We start from the raw sequence: 17,101 nt of genomic DNA, 5'->3' as shown, positions 1-17,101 counted from the left end.
CACAAGGCCTTCCTGTTTCTTGTCTACACAAAACATCACCAACCCATATCAGTTTTACTTTCTAAATGTCAAAGACTTCACTTCTCCCCAACTACATTGCTTCACTTCATTGCTTCACTCTAACCTTAATACTGGAAAGGCCTCCCTTCTTCCATTCTTGCCCCCCTCAGATATATTCTCATAACAACCAGAGTTAGCTTTTCTTTTTAAAAAAATTTTTTCTTTAATGTTTATTTTTTTTTAACGTTTTATTTATTTTTGAGACAGAGACAGAGCATGAACGGGGGAGGGGCAGAGAGAGAGGGAGACACAGAATCAGAAGCAGGCTCCAGGCTCTGAGCCATCAGCCCAGAGCCCGATGTGGGGCTCGAACTCACAGACCGCGAGATTGTGACCTGAGCTGAAGTCGGACGCTTAACCGACTGAGCCACCCAGGCGCCCCTCTTTAATGTTTATTTTTGACAGAGAGAGAGAGAGAGAGAGAGACAGAGTGCAAGTTGGGGGGGGCGGGGGGTGGGCAGAGAGAGAGGGAGAATCTGAAGCAGGCTCCAGGTTCCAAGCTGTTAGCACAGAGCCCAATGCAGAGCTTGAACTCACGAACCATGAGATCATGACCTGAGCCAAAGTCCGAAGCTTAACTGAGCCACCTAGGGGCCATCCCTCCCCGCCCCCCACCTTTTTAATGTTTCAGAGTTAGCTTTTCAAAATACAAATCTGAACCTGTGTAAAACCATTAATTTTCAATTGCTCTAAGGGTAAACCACAGAATTCCTAAAATGGTCTGGTTTCTCCCACGTTCAGGATCTCATCCCCCACTTCAGTTATTCTTCCCTGGCTCCTTCCCTTCAGATAGTCCCAATGTCTTGGGTTTTCTTCCTTCTGCAACTATTCTTTATACAATCCCCATCTATTCCTATGGCTTTACCAACTATTTGCTGGTAGTTGTCAAATCTGTGTCCAGCTACTACACTTCTCATCAAGGTTTTCCTAGTATTTCAGACCACCATAATGGATCACTACATCATTTTCTCTCTGGTCTGCTTATTCCACTAGAGCCTTCCTTATATACTGAAGCCAGTGATATTCTAAAACATAAATGTGATTATAACACTTTCGTGCAGTTGTCTTTCAGAAACCCCTCCCCTCAGGCTAATCTAGTGATGTTTCTCAAAGAGAACGCCACTGGCACTTGAGACAGCTGCCTTGTGCATTACAGGATGCTTAGCATCTCTGTGCCTACTCTTTCCTCAATCACCCCCCACTTCTAACCTGAGAGGTAGTTCCTCCCTCCCACAAACTGTTGCAAGATGTGCTTGCCCCCACCTCCTTCACCTGTGGTATTACGGTGCTTCTAACCAGATCCTGATCTACATGGGAGGCTCCCCCAGGCAACCAGTTACCTGTGTTCTCAGTGTCCAGTACAGGCTGGCTGAGGGTCTGCTGCCAATGAATGACTGAAGGAAAGTGGAAGTGAGTTCAAGAAGGGACTGAAGGCTGAGGGGTCAGACATCTACTTGTGGACTCTGGCGCCACAGGCAGGGTACGCCCTCTGGCGGCCACAGCCTTCTCCATGCAAGGTGACAAAGAGTTGAAGGGTGCAGGAGGCACCCAGCCAGTGGCCCTGAGGCATTTTCCTGTCTCCAGTCCTCTGGACGCCTCTCCTTCAAACCTGGGCATTGGATTATGGGACAATTAGTGCAAGGCCACAGTTTGAAAAGTCCTCCATCACCATGGAGGTACTCCACCACAGCCTTACTTTCTGCTCCTGTGATGCCATCTCCTGACTCCTGCAATACAATGGCCCCATAGATGTCCTCTCCCCTCCCACACCACCTGCTCACCCTCCCGCCAATGCAGTCCTACTCACTGGGGGCCATCCACCTTGGTAATGTCTACTTCCGTTGCTAAGGCCCATCTGACAAAAGCCCAGGAAGGGCTTACTGGCTACAGACATTAAGGCATCTCTGTATTTTCACCTCAAATGGGCTTTCAGTGTTTTAACAAGACATTTCTCCCTCCATTTCAAAACTCTTCCCTCTCTTGGATTTTAGGATTCTCTTCCTTGCTGCTGTTTCTAAGTCTTCTTTATTTGCCTTAAATGCTAGTGTTCCTCAATGTATCACTATTGATACATTGATGGCTCTCAAATTTCTATCTTCAATCCAGATTTTCCTACTGAGTTCCAGGCCCATGCATCCAGTTACCTTCTGAATGTCCCTCAAGTACCTCAAATATATCCCAAGTTTAACTCTTCACCTCCTTCTACCTCATCATCTGGCCATGAAGCACTCCAAGTTAAGAGATAAATATGGGTTGTGGAGTCAGGAGAGACCTAGGTTCTAATTGTAATTGTGCCCAAGCTATGTTAATATCTGAAAACCCAAGTTCCCTCCTCTATAAAGCCAGAATATTAGTTGCTACGGGGTCTTCTATAACTCCCCACCACTTACAGAAAGTCTAAGCTCTTGGAAGATCATTAAATATGGCCCTTGCCAAACTCACTAGACCCATTTCCACTTTGTTTTCTGTTTCTTGAATATACCAAGTATATGGTAAGTGCTGTACTTTTTGCTTGGATACTCAGACTAATCCACCCCACTCTTCTAACGCAGCAAACTACTATCATCTGTCCTAGAGGTTGGAGCTCAGACGTCGCAGTCTCTGGGAAGCCACATTGGGCTTAGGCAACCCAGTGGAAAAGTGTGTTATTCACCACTCTATTCTCAGCAGTAACAAAGACCTTGAGTTACATTTGTGTTGACTGAAAGAAACAAAAGACAAAGATGGTTTCCAAGAGCATGTATTACACAGATCTGAGTGCAAGAAATGGCAAACGACTGTTATGTTTGCTTTAAAAGCTCATCAGGCACCAATGCCAAGTCCTGATGCTTTTGAGGGCCTGCTGGGTCTCGGCCTCTCCGGAGCAGGCTGGGCCCAGGCTCCTGGGTGAGAGGGCAGCTTCTGCGTGGAATGTCCTGCTTCCTATCACCTGAGGCATCAGGCACTTTGGTGATGCCCAGGGCTGGCTTCTCTTTCTCTATTTGTGCACATTCGGGCTTCCACAGCCAGCTTTGGCGGGGAAACTCACAAGGTGGATGGACCAGCCCAGGGGCACCAGGTGGCCATGACTTCACCTCCTGTCTGGGAGACAGGTTCTCTGAATGGACTGGAGTTATGGTTTCCAAATCCTGGGAGCTGGCCACCCCACCTTCCATTGTTGCCTTTCTGCTTGGGGATGCCCTGTCTGGACCCTCAATAAGAAATTTCCAGGCCCATGGGCCTGGCTCTCCAGAGGTCGAGGCGACAGCAGAGGGACTGGCAGGGAGAAGTCCTGAAGAGCTAGGACAAAGTGCTGTTAGTGCCTGGGTATGGAAGTGCTGGGCCTTCCAGCAGCCTTCAGGAGGGATAGGGTCTGTGGGTCCAGCCTTATCTAGGCTGGGGGCCGGTGATGAGGAGCTGGCAGCCTCCTCAAAGGCTTGTGGGATCCCAAGCCTCCTCTGGGGGACACTAGGGCCTTCCATTCCGGGATCCTTCAGTGTGATCTCTGTCAACAGGCCTGGGGCCGCTGAGCCCTGGCTCTTGGGGTCCCTAGACAAGAAGGCATCCTCTTCCTCACCCTCTCCTGCTCCTCTGAGGGGTGGGTCCCGGCCCACTTCTGGGCTTGGTGCCAAGCTCGGTTCCTGTACACCTTGGCTGTTCTCCGGCCCCTCCTCGGCGTCATCCTCTGAAGAGTCAACCTCACGGATGGCTTCCTGCTTCTGCAGCGACTCTCGCCGTTCAGCCCGGTCCTGTCGGAGAGCGCCTAGGGCCCATGAGGGAGAAGGCTGCAGCACCCCCTTCCCTGGCAGTGACCCTTTCCCAGACAGCACACTCCTGGTCCCAACCACCTCTAGAGGGCTGACTTCCCTGGGCGGCAGTTCCTTCTTTAGCTCAGGGTGGGGCAGGTCAAGGCTATGCTTCCGAGAAGTGGCTAGCTTCTTCTCGGAAGCAGCAAGCGCAGCTGCCAGTTTCTCAGCTGACTGTACCCTCTTAAGTAGTGGTGAGCGGGGCGGCTCTGCACTCTTGGGTCGTGAGAGCTGCCTGCCCAGAGGAGGCGACAAATGAAGCTTGGTGGGGAAGGCCTGGGCTCCATGTCCAGACAGGGGCGATGGGGAGCGCTGGGGTGAAGCTGCTGGCGGTGGGGAAGGGGTATGGGCCAGTGGTGACAGAGGGATGCTGCCGGCTGACTTGCGCCGCGGAGAGCGGTACTGGCGCTGGAGCTTGGGTGCCAGGCCGTGCAGGGAGCTGGGTCGTGTGTGCCCAGAGCCGGCTGGAGAACTGGGCACGCTGGAGCTGGGGGAGCTGCTCTGTGATGAATTTCCTCCCACTTTGCACACACAGACAGACACACAAAGGCAGAACAATGTCAGCTGATAGAAGTGACTGAGGGGCAAGGCAGGGCTACCCGTAGAATGTCCCAGGATCATCAAGGTGACCCTAGCCAGTGAACCAGAGCCCAGGCTACAGAAATAGTCACCCTCCGCCCCTGTCACCTCCTCCCTAGGACTGCTGAGTCTTGCAGGGGGTAGGGTGAAGGAGTTTCAGAGTGGGGCCGCAGAGAAGCACAGAGGGCCTATAGGCTCTTTCCTACCTCCCAGGGGCTGTCTCTGTGATGTGCAGGGAGCACTTCATACCTGAATGCAGAGCATCAGGGGTCACCCGGTAGCCCTGAGTGGGAGATCGGGGGGAAAGGCTGTGGCTGTGTGTAGGAGAGCCTGGCCCGCTCTCCCCTGATGATAAGGAGCGGTTAAGGGAGGAAAGGCTACGGCTGGTGTGCAACAGGGATGCCTGCTTGGTGATCTTCCGGAACAGGGAGCTCCTTTTTTTGCTGCAGAGACAAGAGTCAAGGGCTGTGTGAGTTGGTGCACGAGGCATAGCATATACTGGGCCCAATAGCCAGGGCTCCGAGCACACACGAGCACCTAGGTGGCTCAGTCATGCTCACCTTTCTTGCCCATCTTTGCCCCGGCTCCGCTTACTCCTTCGGGCCATCTTGGCCTTGTAGCTGCCCTTCCGAGCTGGCCCCACTTTAATGGATGTGTTCTCCAAGGGCGTTGTTGAAATAGACACCTTGTTTCCACTCTGGGGAACAGAGCGTGAACCCAGGCTAAGGCAGGGAACATATTTTTGCTCCTACCCTCACCCTCAGGCATGGCTACCCCACAGCTCTAGCTTTTGTCCCTACATTGACAGGTGTGAACCATAGGCCTGTCTTCCCACTTCACAGATTAGGAAATGGCTCCAACTGGAGCCTGGACAGTTTAGGGTTGGGAAAGTGGAGAAGAGGCTCATTTGTCTTGTTCTTCAGTCCTATCCATGGCTCAGAAGGATCCCTGGGCCTTGGTCAGTGAGGACGCTGCTTTCCAGCAAAAGCCCATTGCTATGGGTGCGTCTGTCCTCAGTGCCATGGGTGTGTGCACCCAACTCTCCCAATTCCCCGTAGTAAGTCATAGACTTATAAGGCAGGGTCACTGGGGGACCACGTCAGGTAGCATACCCAGCACTAACCTTCAGAATCAGCTCCACCACTTCTGTGTGCACCAGTCCATGCACAGGCTCCCCGTTGACATGAGTGATGAGGTCACCCTGACGAAGCCCTGCCTCACTGGCTGGACCTCCATCCTCCACGTGCTGCCCCAGGGAGATAACAGTCCTCAGCCTGGAGCCTGAGTGTAAAGTGTGGGGCCTGGTTCTGCTGTTCCCCACCCCCACTTTATACCCTGAGGATAGTTTAGGCAGGGAAAGAAGCAGGGACAGACAGGCCCTGATAGGGGGAAGGCAGAACAATGACAAAACTGGGAGACAACAGGTCTGGATGGCCAGACATACCCACACCATGTGGTGCACAGTGTAGACGTCTGAGTCACCCATGTAGACACGGATGGCCCGCAAGGTGAAGCCATACTTCTTGCCAGCTCGGTGGATGATGATGGGGGGCCTCGAGCTGCTGAGGGCTGGCAAAAAGTCCCTGCTTGGAGAAGAGTCCCTGGATGACGGGTTGGATGACTGGGAATGTGGGGACATGGGGCTGGCCAATGGAGAGCAGGTGTGTTCTGGAGAAGGAAAGACAGGACTGAGCAGGTCAGAGGACCCTGGCCTGGCCATACTTCCAGCCCAGCTCCATCTAGGCTAGGCTGCTGATGCCTCACAGCTGTAGTCACAGGCAGAGACTAAGCCCAGGGATGTCTTCACCACAGACTCAAGAGCAGCAAAGCCCCTCACATGCCCAAACCACCCCCCTTGGCCCAAGAGGTGATGGCAGCTAGCACTTACTGAATACATACTTGTATCCATCAGGGGCCACATACGCTCTCTGTACGTATTCATACATCCCAATTACCCTACGAGCTACCACTAGTAAGTTCTACGATTTTTGATGAGGAACTTGAAACTCAGAGAGGTTAAGCAACTTTGTCAAGGTCAGGAGCCAGGATCTGAATGTAAGCTCTCTGCCTCAGAGCCTGCACTCATTACATAGTGCCATCTCGCCTTGTGGCATATGCACACACAACCTGACACCAATGCACACTTTTAGAGACCTCTCATCTCCTAACAAGGAGGGAGCAGTGACACACAGTCTCTCAGATACCTGCTCCTTAACACACGACGCACAGACATACCTGCCATGCGCAGACCCTGCCAAAGGCCCACAGAGATTCCAGGGCCCTTCCTGTGAGTTTTATCCTAGTTCCCTGGGGGGCTTACCTGTAGGAATGAGGAGGGACAGGGTTGTGGCTGAGGCGGACTTGATCACTTTGTTGATGGGGCGAGTGGTGCGCTTTTCTGCTGAGTCCCCGGAGAGCAGTCGGTGGCGGGCCCTGCGTACCGCCAGGTCACTGATGGCCTTGGCTGTGGCTCCCTCAGTCAGCTGTGGGGTCCCACGGCCTCCTCGAGTCTCCAGAGCTGTGGGCCCAAGTAAGCACTGAAACCTGCAATGCAGTGGAGCCTCACCCCCCTGCCTGCCTGCAGCGTCCTCCATTCCAGGCCTCCTGGCCACCTGCTGGGCCACACCTGGACTGGAGCTGCAGCTCTGGCCAACAGGCTCCTCATCTAGCTTCAGTCGCCGCTCTACTGGCCGTTCAGGGACAGGCCCAGATACCCCTTCTCCAGATGGGGGCGTCAGAAGCCATGTACCCTCCAGCTGCTGCCTCCTGGGGGTGCTGCTAGCCTCCTCAGGGCCCTCAGGGAAGTGAGGAGCATCCAGGAGACCTGAGCAGCGGCGTCGCACTGTCAGTGGAGGGCTTGAGTCGCTCTCCGTGTGGGATGACTCTGACACTGACAGCCTCTTCCGCAATCTGTGAGACATAAGGCCCAGGGTGAGACAGGCAGGTGGTCTCCTTCCTCCAGCTCAGGCTTCCTGAGGGGCTCACAAGAGTTGTAAGTCATAGAACTTTTTTCCTCTGACATTCCCTTCAGCAGCCATCCCTGGGATACCCCCTCACTGCCACCAGCACTGCCCCCCAGCATCTGAATCTCGCCCATGATCTGTAACAACTAATGGATGGCTATGCTGCCCACCCTAGGTGGATTCTGGGTGCTCACATCTCAGGGGAGCCAATCACCCAGCTCCGGTCTCGGCCCTTCAGCCCTGCCAGGCCATCAGAGCGGTCGTCCTTCTCCTCACTCAGGCTGCGCTTGGTGGGGGGTGGTGCCCGGCGCTCCTCAAGCAGGGACAGCCGCTCCATGCTACTGTACACCTGTGGGCACAGAGTCTGTGCCAGGGACAGGCCCCAACAGCCACACCTCCCAAAAGTATCCTTGGCACCTGAAACCCAGGAATTGGAACCAGTTTTCCCCTTCCCTCCTCCATACCAGATGAATATTCGAGGAAGCGGCTATTCCACTGGCCTGACTGGGCCTCACCCCTGGCATCTCTGACGTCAGGGCCTGGAGTGGTTCTTGCGATATCTGTCATATGCAGGCTGGGCCCCTTCTTCCTCTTTTCCTAGGGGTAGCCCCGTCACATGCTCCCCGCCAACCTGCCCCAGGCATATTCCTTGACAGGTCCTCTTCTCCCAGTCCTTCCCAGCCTGGGCCTGCTCCATCGCACCTTGCTGAACCTTGGAGAGCACGATGAGAACTGGCGGATCTCCAGGCAGCCATCCTCACTCACTTCTTCCTCATCCTCTGAGTCCACGTGGTGGTAGCGCTCGGAGCGGGCTGGGTCAGACACACAGGACAGTTCCCTTTAGAGGCCCTGGTTGGTGCCTCCTTTTGACCTTTATCAGACCTCAGAGGGCTGGAGAAGTGACTCCCAGTACCAAGTGGAGGGTGCACAGGTGTTTCTGGGCAAACAGGTAGGATCCCCACTTCTCCCCATCCCACCAGTGGCCTTACTGTCAAAGTAGCTGGTATCATCCTCTGACTCCAGTTGAGGAATAAATTCAGCCTTCTGGCGAAGAAGTCCTGTCCAGTCCAGACCAGTAAAGAACGGATGCTGCTTCACCTCAGAAGCACTGCCTGTGGACAGGGAGGGTGTGGGCGAGGCGCAGGATGAGCTGTGTGGAGTCCAGGCCAGCAAGTCCAGTGAGAACCCAGACCTCAAGAGGCCAGTCCTGAATGCCTCGGCTATGGCACCTTTCTCCTTGTGCTCACAGGAGCAGGGCAGTCTCAGGATCAGATGCGCTGCCCATATCTGAAGCCTGAGCTTCCCGGTTGCATGGACTCAACCTCCCTCTTCCCTCTTCCAAGTTGTGAGAAAGGTCAGTGGGGCCTGTCCTACCTGCACCCAATCTCTCCAGAGGGTTCTGGTGGAGCAGTTTAGAGGTGAGGTCCTGGGCATCTGGCGGCAGTGCATCCTCCCCCTCAGGCCACACAATCTCATCTGAAGAGTTGGGGGTAAGAGGGAAGGAGTGGTTTAGAGAAGGGTCTCAGAGGTTGCAGGCAGGCAGAGTGGGGAGATAAAGAAGAGGGTTCTATGGTAAGACATGGGTAGGGAGGCATAACGGGCCCAGCCCAGAGCCACTGAAAGCCTTGCCCAGGACCCAACTCTTTAAGTTCTATAAGTTCCTGCCCTCCTAGGGGGTCACACATACCCTAGCCCGCAGCTTGCTCTTGATCCAGGACTTCTCCTGTCCTGAAGCTCCAGCTCACCCTGCCTTTATACTTCAGACACTAGTATACTCACACATACACAACGCAGGCATATGGGGGATACATGAACACAAATGGAACAAGCCCCACATGACACACACAGTGCACACGTACCCACACACATTCGCATCTAAGAGGCAAGCATACTACACATACACACAAATTCAGAACAAGAACTCATAAGCCTCACAGGTGCATGTGTAAATTATATTTGTGGATCCAGACTCTGTCTCCCCAGTATGCCAGGGTGATGGTACCTACCACTGATCACTTGCCCAAAGAGCTCCTCCGGAGTATCTCCAAAGAAAGGGACGCAACCCACCAGGAACTCATACAGGATTATGCCCATGGCCCACCAGTCCACTGGCTTCCCATAGCCCTGACGCAGGATCACCTCAGGCGCAATGTACTCCGGGGTCCCGCATACCTGGGCACAGAGAAGCCAGGCTGGCTCAGCATCCTGAGGTAGCTCATTGGCATAATGGCTGAAGAAGTGGGGATGTTCCCACCCCTGGAGAAGAAAGTCTCTGAAGGAAGACTTGGCTTACTTTGGTTAAAGAACAAGATCAATAGGAACCCAGGGTATCGGATTTGGAACTGTTGGTGGAGTGAATTTACATACTTCCTAACTAACCAAAACATACACTTCTAGCCTGGAACAACCACTCCCCGAGCCCTTAACAACTCTTTCTGGCATCTTGTTCCCATAACTGGCCTCTGCCCTCCAGCCTCTCAAAGGACAGACCCTATAGTTAGTCACATGACTACTACAGGGACTTGCAAATAGTCACAACCTGAACTGTCAAATCAAGGAACATCCAGAGGCTACTCTCAAGAAGCTGGACCATAATCCAGTGGAGACTTGGAGCAGTGTTCCAAGAACAGGCTCCAGAAGAGCCTTGCCCTTGACCGAGGCTATAGGAGGTTCAGGACAAATCTCAGGTTAGTCTTTGAGAATAACAATGGTTATACGACCTATTTTCTCCAAACCCTGAGGAAGATGATTTTGGATTTTATATCCATATGATTCTTGTGGCCCACCCTATTTTCCAAATGTGCTACCTACCCTCAATACCTCCGTGGAACCAAAAGGTGGAAAAGATAGGAGCTCCCAGTCTTAATATCTAGCTAAGTATATGGCCCCCTACCCTTATTCTGAAGTCTGGAACTCAACTCCCAAGGTCTCAACTATCCTTCTGTACCTGCTTGTCCAGGAACTCCCGGGCATCCTTTTCAATGTGGCCCTCATACAAGTTTGTTGTCAGGCTCATGAGGCCAATTTTAGAAAGGCCAAAGTCAGTAAGCTTGATGTGCCCCATGGATGTAATCAGGAGGCTGGGAAACCAGAGAAACAAAAGTATAGGGTTATTTCCTAGTTTTCTAAGAGTGCTGATTTTTTATATGCCAAAATTTCCCAGTCAGGCTTCCAAAGGGTTCCTGTGGGATATAAGCAGGGTAGCTTCATCAAGGAGACCGGCCCCTATGAAAAAAAAAAAAAAATCTCTGGCTTTGTGAGTACTACATTCTGCACAAGAACTAACCTGCCTTTTGCCCATTCCCCCAACTCATTAATGTTTACTCCCCTCAACTGTATTCTATGCTGGGGGCAGGTACCAGCCAGCTGACGGACTGACCTTCTTCCACAGAAAGATCAACCGCATCCCAAGGCTCTAGCCATACCCAGCCCTCTTTTCTCACTGGGTGTCTCACGATACCCAGACTCAGGGAGAGGCGAAAGGGGTGAATCATCTTGCTCCATGTGCACAGCTGGTTTTAAAATTTTTTAAAGCTTATTTATTTTGAGAGAGAGAGAGAGAGAGAGAGAGAGAACAAGCAGGGGAGGGGCAGAGAGAAGGAGAGACAGAATCCCGAGCAGGTTTTGCGCTGTCGGCGCAGAGCCTGATGCCGGGGCTTGAACTCATGAACTGTGAGATCGTGACCTGAGCCGAGATCGAGTTGGTCACTTAACTCACCGCGCCACCCAGGCACCTCTCCACAGCTGGTTTTAAAGGAAAGTTGATTGGGAGAAACCAGAAATAAGATCTCACAGAGAATGGTCTCTCTGTTCTCCCATTACATACTCTGCTGGGACCATTTCATTTCATGACAAAGGCTTCACCCTGCCACCCCTTTATTCTCATTCCCAAATCAGCATCTGACTTCTTTTATGAGCTTCATGACTACTAACTTCCCAGATGTCTTATGGACACCATGAACTCAACCTGTCCAAAACAGAGTCACACTGCCTAAGTGGTCTTCTCAGAAAATGATTTTTGTTATCTCTGAGTTCTGTGACAAGTAGTTTATTACTTATAAAAATATCCTGGCTCCCAAAAGGTCTTACACAGTAACTAATGCAACAAAGACCGGTATTAATAATTAAAAAATAAATTAAATAATTAATTTATTATTAATTAAAAACAGTTGATTAATAATTGATAGTTGATAATTAATAATAAAATAATTAAAAATTATCCCCAATTTTTTAAGAGGAGGAACATGAGGTTCAGAGAGGTTTAATGAACAGACCCAAACTCACAGAGTTAACAAGGGGTCATTTGAACTCAGGTCTGTCTAGTGTCAAAGCCACTTTTCACAAAAGAGGCTATTCCCCATGCACTAGTCCTGAGCTAGAAGTCTGGATGACATCCCAGACTCCTGCTCCCCTGCTTCTCTTCCACCACCCACCCCAACCTTTTGGTTTCCTTTCTACTTCTTAACACTATCCCCTCTCTTCTGCATCCTGCAGGTGTGGTTGTTTTGGGCCTGATCTACTGCAACAGCCTCACCACCTTTTCCACTGCACAGTGGACTCTCTAAACCTAAACTAAAATCTGTCATTCTATCATAGCTTTGGCTAACAGGCCCTTTGAAAACTTGTTAGGACCCTTTATTTTATTTTATTTTATTTTTTTAATTTAATTTAATTTAATTTTATATGTTTATTTTTGAGAGAGACAGAGGGAGAGACAGAGAGTGAATGGGGAGGGGCAGAAAGAGAGTAGGAGACACAGAATCTGAAGCAGGCTCCAGGCTCTGAGCTGTCAGCACAGAGCCCGACATGGGGTTCGAACTCATGAATTGTGAGATCGTGACCTGAGCTGAAGTTGGACACTTAACCAAGTGAGTCACCCAGGTGCCTCCAACCCTTTAAAATAAAACCCAAACCTAACAAAAAGACCCCTGATGATCTAATCCCTGCCTATCTCTCCAGCCTTCTCTCTTACTACTCTGACCAATTAAGGATCTCCATTTCCCCATACTGTAGTTCCTAGGTCTCATTCTCTCACACCTGGGTGGGTGCCTTTGCAAATCCTGTTTCCTGGCTTTAGAAAGCTCCTCTCACCTTTTCCATCTGACTTATGCCTTCCGAGAAGCAGCCTATACTCAGATATTTCTGTTCCCATACTAAACTTATGTTCTATAGGCCAGGGACTATTTTACAGTCCAGATTATAATGCTTGGCCCAGAGAGGCCAGTAAATGTTAGAACACTTGTTTATCCATCTACTAGATGTGCCGATTCTTTCGTTCCTGCTTGGTTTCTTTAGTGGAGCTTCTCAGTGATTCTTACATGTCACCGAAGTCTTATGTGCCTGCCAGACTTACTGGCAATGGTCTTTGCATCTGGGGTGGTCAGGGGCTAGAGTACTAGGCCTAGACAGACACCCACAAGAGCACTATTTCCTAGCATCCATTCTGGGATAGATTCAAACATGCTGTGTCTGCCTCCATCTATTTAGAGATCCAAGAGAGACCTTGGACAAGGAACCAAGAGTGTGGGCATACTTGTCAGGCTTGAGGTCACGGTGCACGATGCCATAGTTGTGTAAGTACTCCAGGGCTAGCACGGTTTCTGCGAAGTACAGACGCACCATGTCCACAGGCAGGGCCCCGATGTTCTTCAGCAGAGTAGCACAATCTCCTCCTGCAACAAGCCCAGGCCACCATGAAGGAAGGATCCAGTTCCCTATGGTCTTAGGCTTTATAGTCTCTGAGGTCCCAGAGGAGACAGCCTCACAGAATAGCCTGGTGCTAGAGACTGTGAATCTAGCCCTTCCAGCGCTGGTATGGGGGCAGACAGAGTGTGGAGACAAGTAGGCAGCACGGTGAATCTGCCAATGGCTGTCAGGGCCACTGTTCAGGCCAGAGAGGGTAGGAACCCAGGCTTCCATACTTGTGAGTGGATTTGCAGGGATGCAGCTGCGTTATTTTAGGGTATGAGTCCTGTATATTATAAACACATCTGACCGAGACTTCAGCATTTGTTCACTTATTTTCTTCCTGACAACTATCCTCTGGTTTTCCAGTAAGATAACACCGTAAACTCTCAGCATGTACCCTGAATTAAAAGGGGAGTTTTGTTGTGTTTCAACTTCAAGCCTTAGGCAAAATATCTTTGGAAGTTGTACACAGCAGCGAGAAGGGAAGTGGGAAGGCCACTGGCAAAACTGCTCTCTCTCCCCCATATGCCCCATGATGCTCTTTTATTCCATCCCCAGAACATTTTGTGTTCTCAAGGGGTGATCCCTTCACAAGCCATCAGCCAGGCCAATGGCATTCCTTTCTTCTGAGGGTCCAGATACAGTCCTCCCAGCACGTAACCTTGGGCTATGTGGCTCTGCTACCTCCTTTGTTCCTGCCGGACGCCAGCAGTAGAGACCGTCCAGGCTTTGAGGTGCAGGATTCTACAGCTATTGGGCTGATACATCTTGTCCCAGAATGCCTCTCTTTGCACCTGACATGGGGAGCCGCATGGCAGCGACTGCTCCAGAAGCCTCTCCCTATGAGGGGCAGGGAGATTTGTGCCCACCATGGCCAAATGGTCTCTGAGATCCTAAGGCAGAAACCAATGCCAAAGAGAGATTGGGAAGCTGGGCTCTGAAACTTCACCCCTATTCAAAGCTGTTGGTCCTAGCTCAGGGCTAAGCCTCATGTTGTGCCTTGGCTTCCATGCCAGGTCACCCTTCCCCCAGTACCTTCCACATACTCCATCACCATGCACAGGTGGCGCTTGGTCTCAAAGGAGCAGAACATGCTGACGACAAAGGGGTTCTCGGCAAAAGTCAGTATGTCACGCTCCACAAAGGCCTGCTGGATCTGGTTCCGTAGGATCAAGTTCTGCTTGTTGACCTTCTTCATGGCAAAGCGCTGCCGAGTGGACTTATGCCGCACCAGGAATACAGCCCTGGGAAACACAGCCCGGCCCAGCCCCCATGGGCCCTCAGCAACCTGGGCCGTGCTCCCCACCACCCAGAGCTGGGGTGTCCAAAATGCCTCCTATCACAACTTGTAAATGCACAGAACAAAGGAGCAGGGGTGAGCTTATCGATGAAAAGGATGTGGGCCCCCTGCCCATAGAGCTCTTCAATTTCCCAATAACACCAAGTCCTGAGGACACAGCTCAGACTTCCCCAGAGCTCACTACAGGGGGAGTGCTACCAAGAGAGGTGGGGACCTTGTCTGGGAAAGGAACAATGCCCACATGTCAGAGTAAAATCAACTCCTGTCTCTCCTGGACTCCTGGCTTTGGAGAGGGAGAGGGTCTATCCTGAGGCATCTGCTGCCCAGAGAATTGGGTATCATATACTTCTAGAAGGAAGAGTCCAAGGGCTGGCTTAGCTCCAGTCCTGGCTACACCCTCCCCTCTGCCTTTACCCATAGGCGCCATTGCTGATGAGCTTAATGGTCTCAAAGTCCTCTTCAGAGGGTGTCTTTTTAGTCAGAGATGCCCCACGGCCCTGGAAGACAAGAGCAAAGGCAGAAGGCAGGCATGCTTCTCAGAGCCCACGTGCCTGGGGAAGCTGAGCCCCAGGATCAGCTCAGCTCTTAGTCCTGCCGCGGCCCCAGCCCATTCTTCCTCAGTCAGGAGCTGAATGACTTCTGAGACAGTATGCACAACCACCCACTCCTCCATCCCTCCTTTAGATATTCTCTCACAGAGGACTCACAGGCCTTTGCTTCACAGGGCCCAGTCTCTGTGATTGGGGCAGAAGCTCAAGCTCTTTACCTCAACTGAATCATCTGTCTCTGGAGTGTCAGGACTGTCATAGCTGCTCAACTGGGCCATTTCTAGAAGCAAAGCAAGGGCACAAGAGAAAGGTGTGCACAGCAATGTCAGTAGTCCACTCACATCACATGAAAGGTACGTGCAAGGTAGGCATTAATATTTCCTGCATCTGTGTACTCCTGTGGCTCTATCCACAGAAGAGTCACAGCTTTTGGACTTAATTGCCAAATAATACTGCCACTCCTATTTCTAGAAGTCCAGTGCCATTCATAAGGCCTGGCAAATTCTAAAAAGTTTCACTCAAATTTAGGACAATTCCTGGAAAACAGGGCCCAAGGGTGGGCTATTGGTCCCTATCCTGCTTTGCCGGATGGGGTTGGGGAACAGAGAAGGCAGGAGCAGGATGAGCACAGACCAGGGACTTAGAAGCCCAGGGTTCATGAAGGGGCACAATGTGAAGCCCCGTGTCAGGACACATCAAAGACACAGGAGAACTTGTAAGGTGACAGACAAGGAGGTAAGCATGCAGAGGAGGGAGCCATTTTTGAAAATGTAATTGTGGTCTTTTGTTGTTGACCTCTTTTGACATTCTAAATCCAACCCAACTGGCCTCACGCCAATCCAGATTGGGTTAATGTCAGGCAGATGTGAACAATTCTGAAGGAGAAGCTGTTTTCTGACAGAGAATACACGGTTCCTCTGATAGCCCTGAAGCCCCTGATGCTGAGTTGTGACCGTGTCCAATCTAAGTCTCTTCTCCAAGTGGCTTTCCTGAGGTTAGAGTTTGTTGGCTGTGGGGCCTCTTCACAGCCACCAGGCAGCATGCTCACCCTCTAGGGGATCCCGTGTGAGGCCCAGTTGACTAACGATGTAGCGGGGAATGTCACATTTAATCCCTTGTCCCTCTTTGGCATGGCCCTCGGCTGCTTCTAACAGGTGGTAGAACTCTTCAGGGTCAAACTCCTGTACCAGGGGAGAGAGGTGGTCAGTGGTGAGGGCTACAAGTGAAGGCTTTGGTTTTCACAGCACATACCTGGAGGAAGATGAACAAGAAGACTTTCTCTTTGTGATGGGACACCCCTGCTTCCGAATACCCAGAAACATCATGATTCATGGATCATGAGAATGGGTGTCTTCCAGGTGAGCTCCAGACTGGACACCCTAAGCATGTGTTGTCTTCCTCACACTAAGAACCAAAGCTTTTGGCTTCAAGATAGCTCAACCTATTCACCTGGTCCAAAGCCTTCTGCCAGCCAGATGGCACTATCACACACACACGCACAAGTACGTGCAGGCCTGCCTTCAAATATTTACCGAGCACCTCGTATGTGCTAGGACCGGAGTACTATGTGGACAGCACATGAGTCCTTGTCTGCACAGAGCACAGAATAGTGAGGATTCTATTTACTGAGTCCCTACTAAGTGCTACACTCTGGGCTAAACCCGGCTAACACCTCTATGACCTCAGTGAGGAAATCAAGGCCCAAATAGATGCACTGATTTATCCATGGTCACAGAGACAGGAAGGGACAGAGAGCCAACATTCAAACCCAGGCCTGACTCTAAGCCCTGTCCAAGCATGGACTTCATTTTCTTGAGGAAGAGGCCCTCTGCTTGACCACAAGTCCAGCTTCCACGGCTTCCCTCATCTCTGGTGTCAATATTTTGGAGAAACATCCACTGCCAGAGGAGAGTAATCTTACTCTCCTATGAATTTAAAACGTGGATTAATCTACTAGGCAAGATCTGGAAGTCCTTCTAACTTCTTATTCTTTCCTCAGTCCCTGGTCAGAGTGTCTGTCTCCTAAACCCGTAAAGCTCCTCCATCTACCTCTTCTCTGTGCCCCTACCACTGGCCTCCTCAGGCCACCCCTATCTGCACACAAACTGCTGCTTCTGGCTATTTGCCTGGTCATCCTGCCCTGTCTTCCAATTCACCATCCATGTTGCAACCACAGTA

The 17,101-nt window shown here is 51.3% G+C and overlaps 1 protein-coding gene across 4 annotated transcripts in view; it reads right to left on the bottom strand.

Moving 5' to 3' along the window:
- Positions 1 to 2,784: 2,784 nt before the first annotated feature.
- MAST2 (microtubule associated serine/threonine kinase 2) overlaps positions 2,785 to 17,101 on the bottom strand; it is a 220,341-nt gene continuing 206,024 nt past the window's right edge. For 3 of the 4 annotated variants that reach the window (XM_042950962.1, XM_042950958.1, XM_042950959.1), the window contains 18 exons: positions 15,972 to 16,104; positions 15,142 to 15,203; positions 14,790 to 14,872; positions 14,111 to 14,319; positions 12,921 to 13,059; positions 10,335 to 10,467; positions 9,394 to 9,559; positions 8,762 to 8,863; positions 8,377 to 8,499; positions 8,090 to 8,199; positions 7,582 to 7,736; positions 7,051 to 7,334; positions 6,745 to 6,942; positions 5,869 to 6,092; positions 5,548 to 5,670; positions 4,985 to 5,121; positions 4,674 to 4,867; positions 2,785 to 4,366 (listed from right to left, as the gene is read on the bottom strand). In XM_042950962.1, the coding sequence (XP_042806896.1) occupies positions 2,841 to 4,366; positions 4,674 to 4,867; positions 4,985 to 5,121; positions 5,548 to 5,670; positions 5,869 to 6,092; positions 6,745 to 6,942; positions 7,051 to 7,334; positions 7,582 to 7,736; positions 8,090 to 8,199; positions 8,377 to 8,499; positions 8,762 to 8,863; positions 9,394 to 9,559; positions 10,335 to 10,467; positions 12,921 to 13,059; positions 14,111 to 14,319; positions 14,790 to 14,872; positions 15,142 to 15,203; positions 15,972 to 16,104 (4,101 nt within the window). In that variant the 3' untranslated portion in view covers positions 2,785 to 2,840. The remainder of the gene's footprint in view (positions 4,367 to 4,673; positions 4,868 to 4,984; positions 5,122 to 5,547; positions 5,671 to 5,868; positions 6,093 to 6,744; positions 6,943 to 7,050; positions 7,335 to 7,581; positions 7,737 to 8,089; positions 8,200 to 8,376; positions 8,500 to 8,761; positions 8,864 to 9,393; positions 9,560 to 10,334; positions 10,468 to 12,920; positions 13,060 to 14,110; positions 14,320 to 14,789; positions 14,873 to 15,141; positions 15,204 to 15,971; positions 16,105 to 17,101) is intronic. The other variant, XM_042950960.1, reaches the window with a different exon arrangement.

This window comes from Panthera leo, chromosome C1 (genome assembly GCF_018350215.1).
Source record: "Panthera leo isolate Ple1 chromosome C1, P.leo_Ple1_pat1.1, whole genome shotgun sequence".
Taxonomy (NCBI): Eukaryota; Metazoa; Chordata; class Mammalia; order Carnivora; family Felidae; genus Panthera; species Panthera leo.
This window is presented reverse-complemented; position numbering and strand designations above follow the sequence as displayed.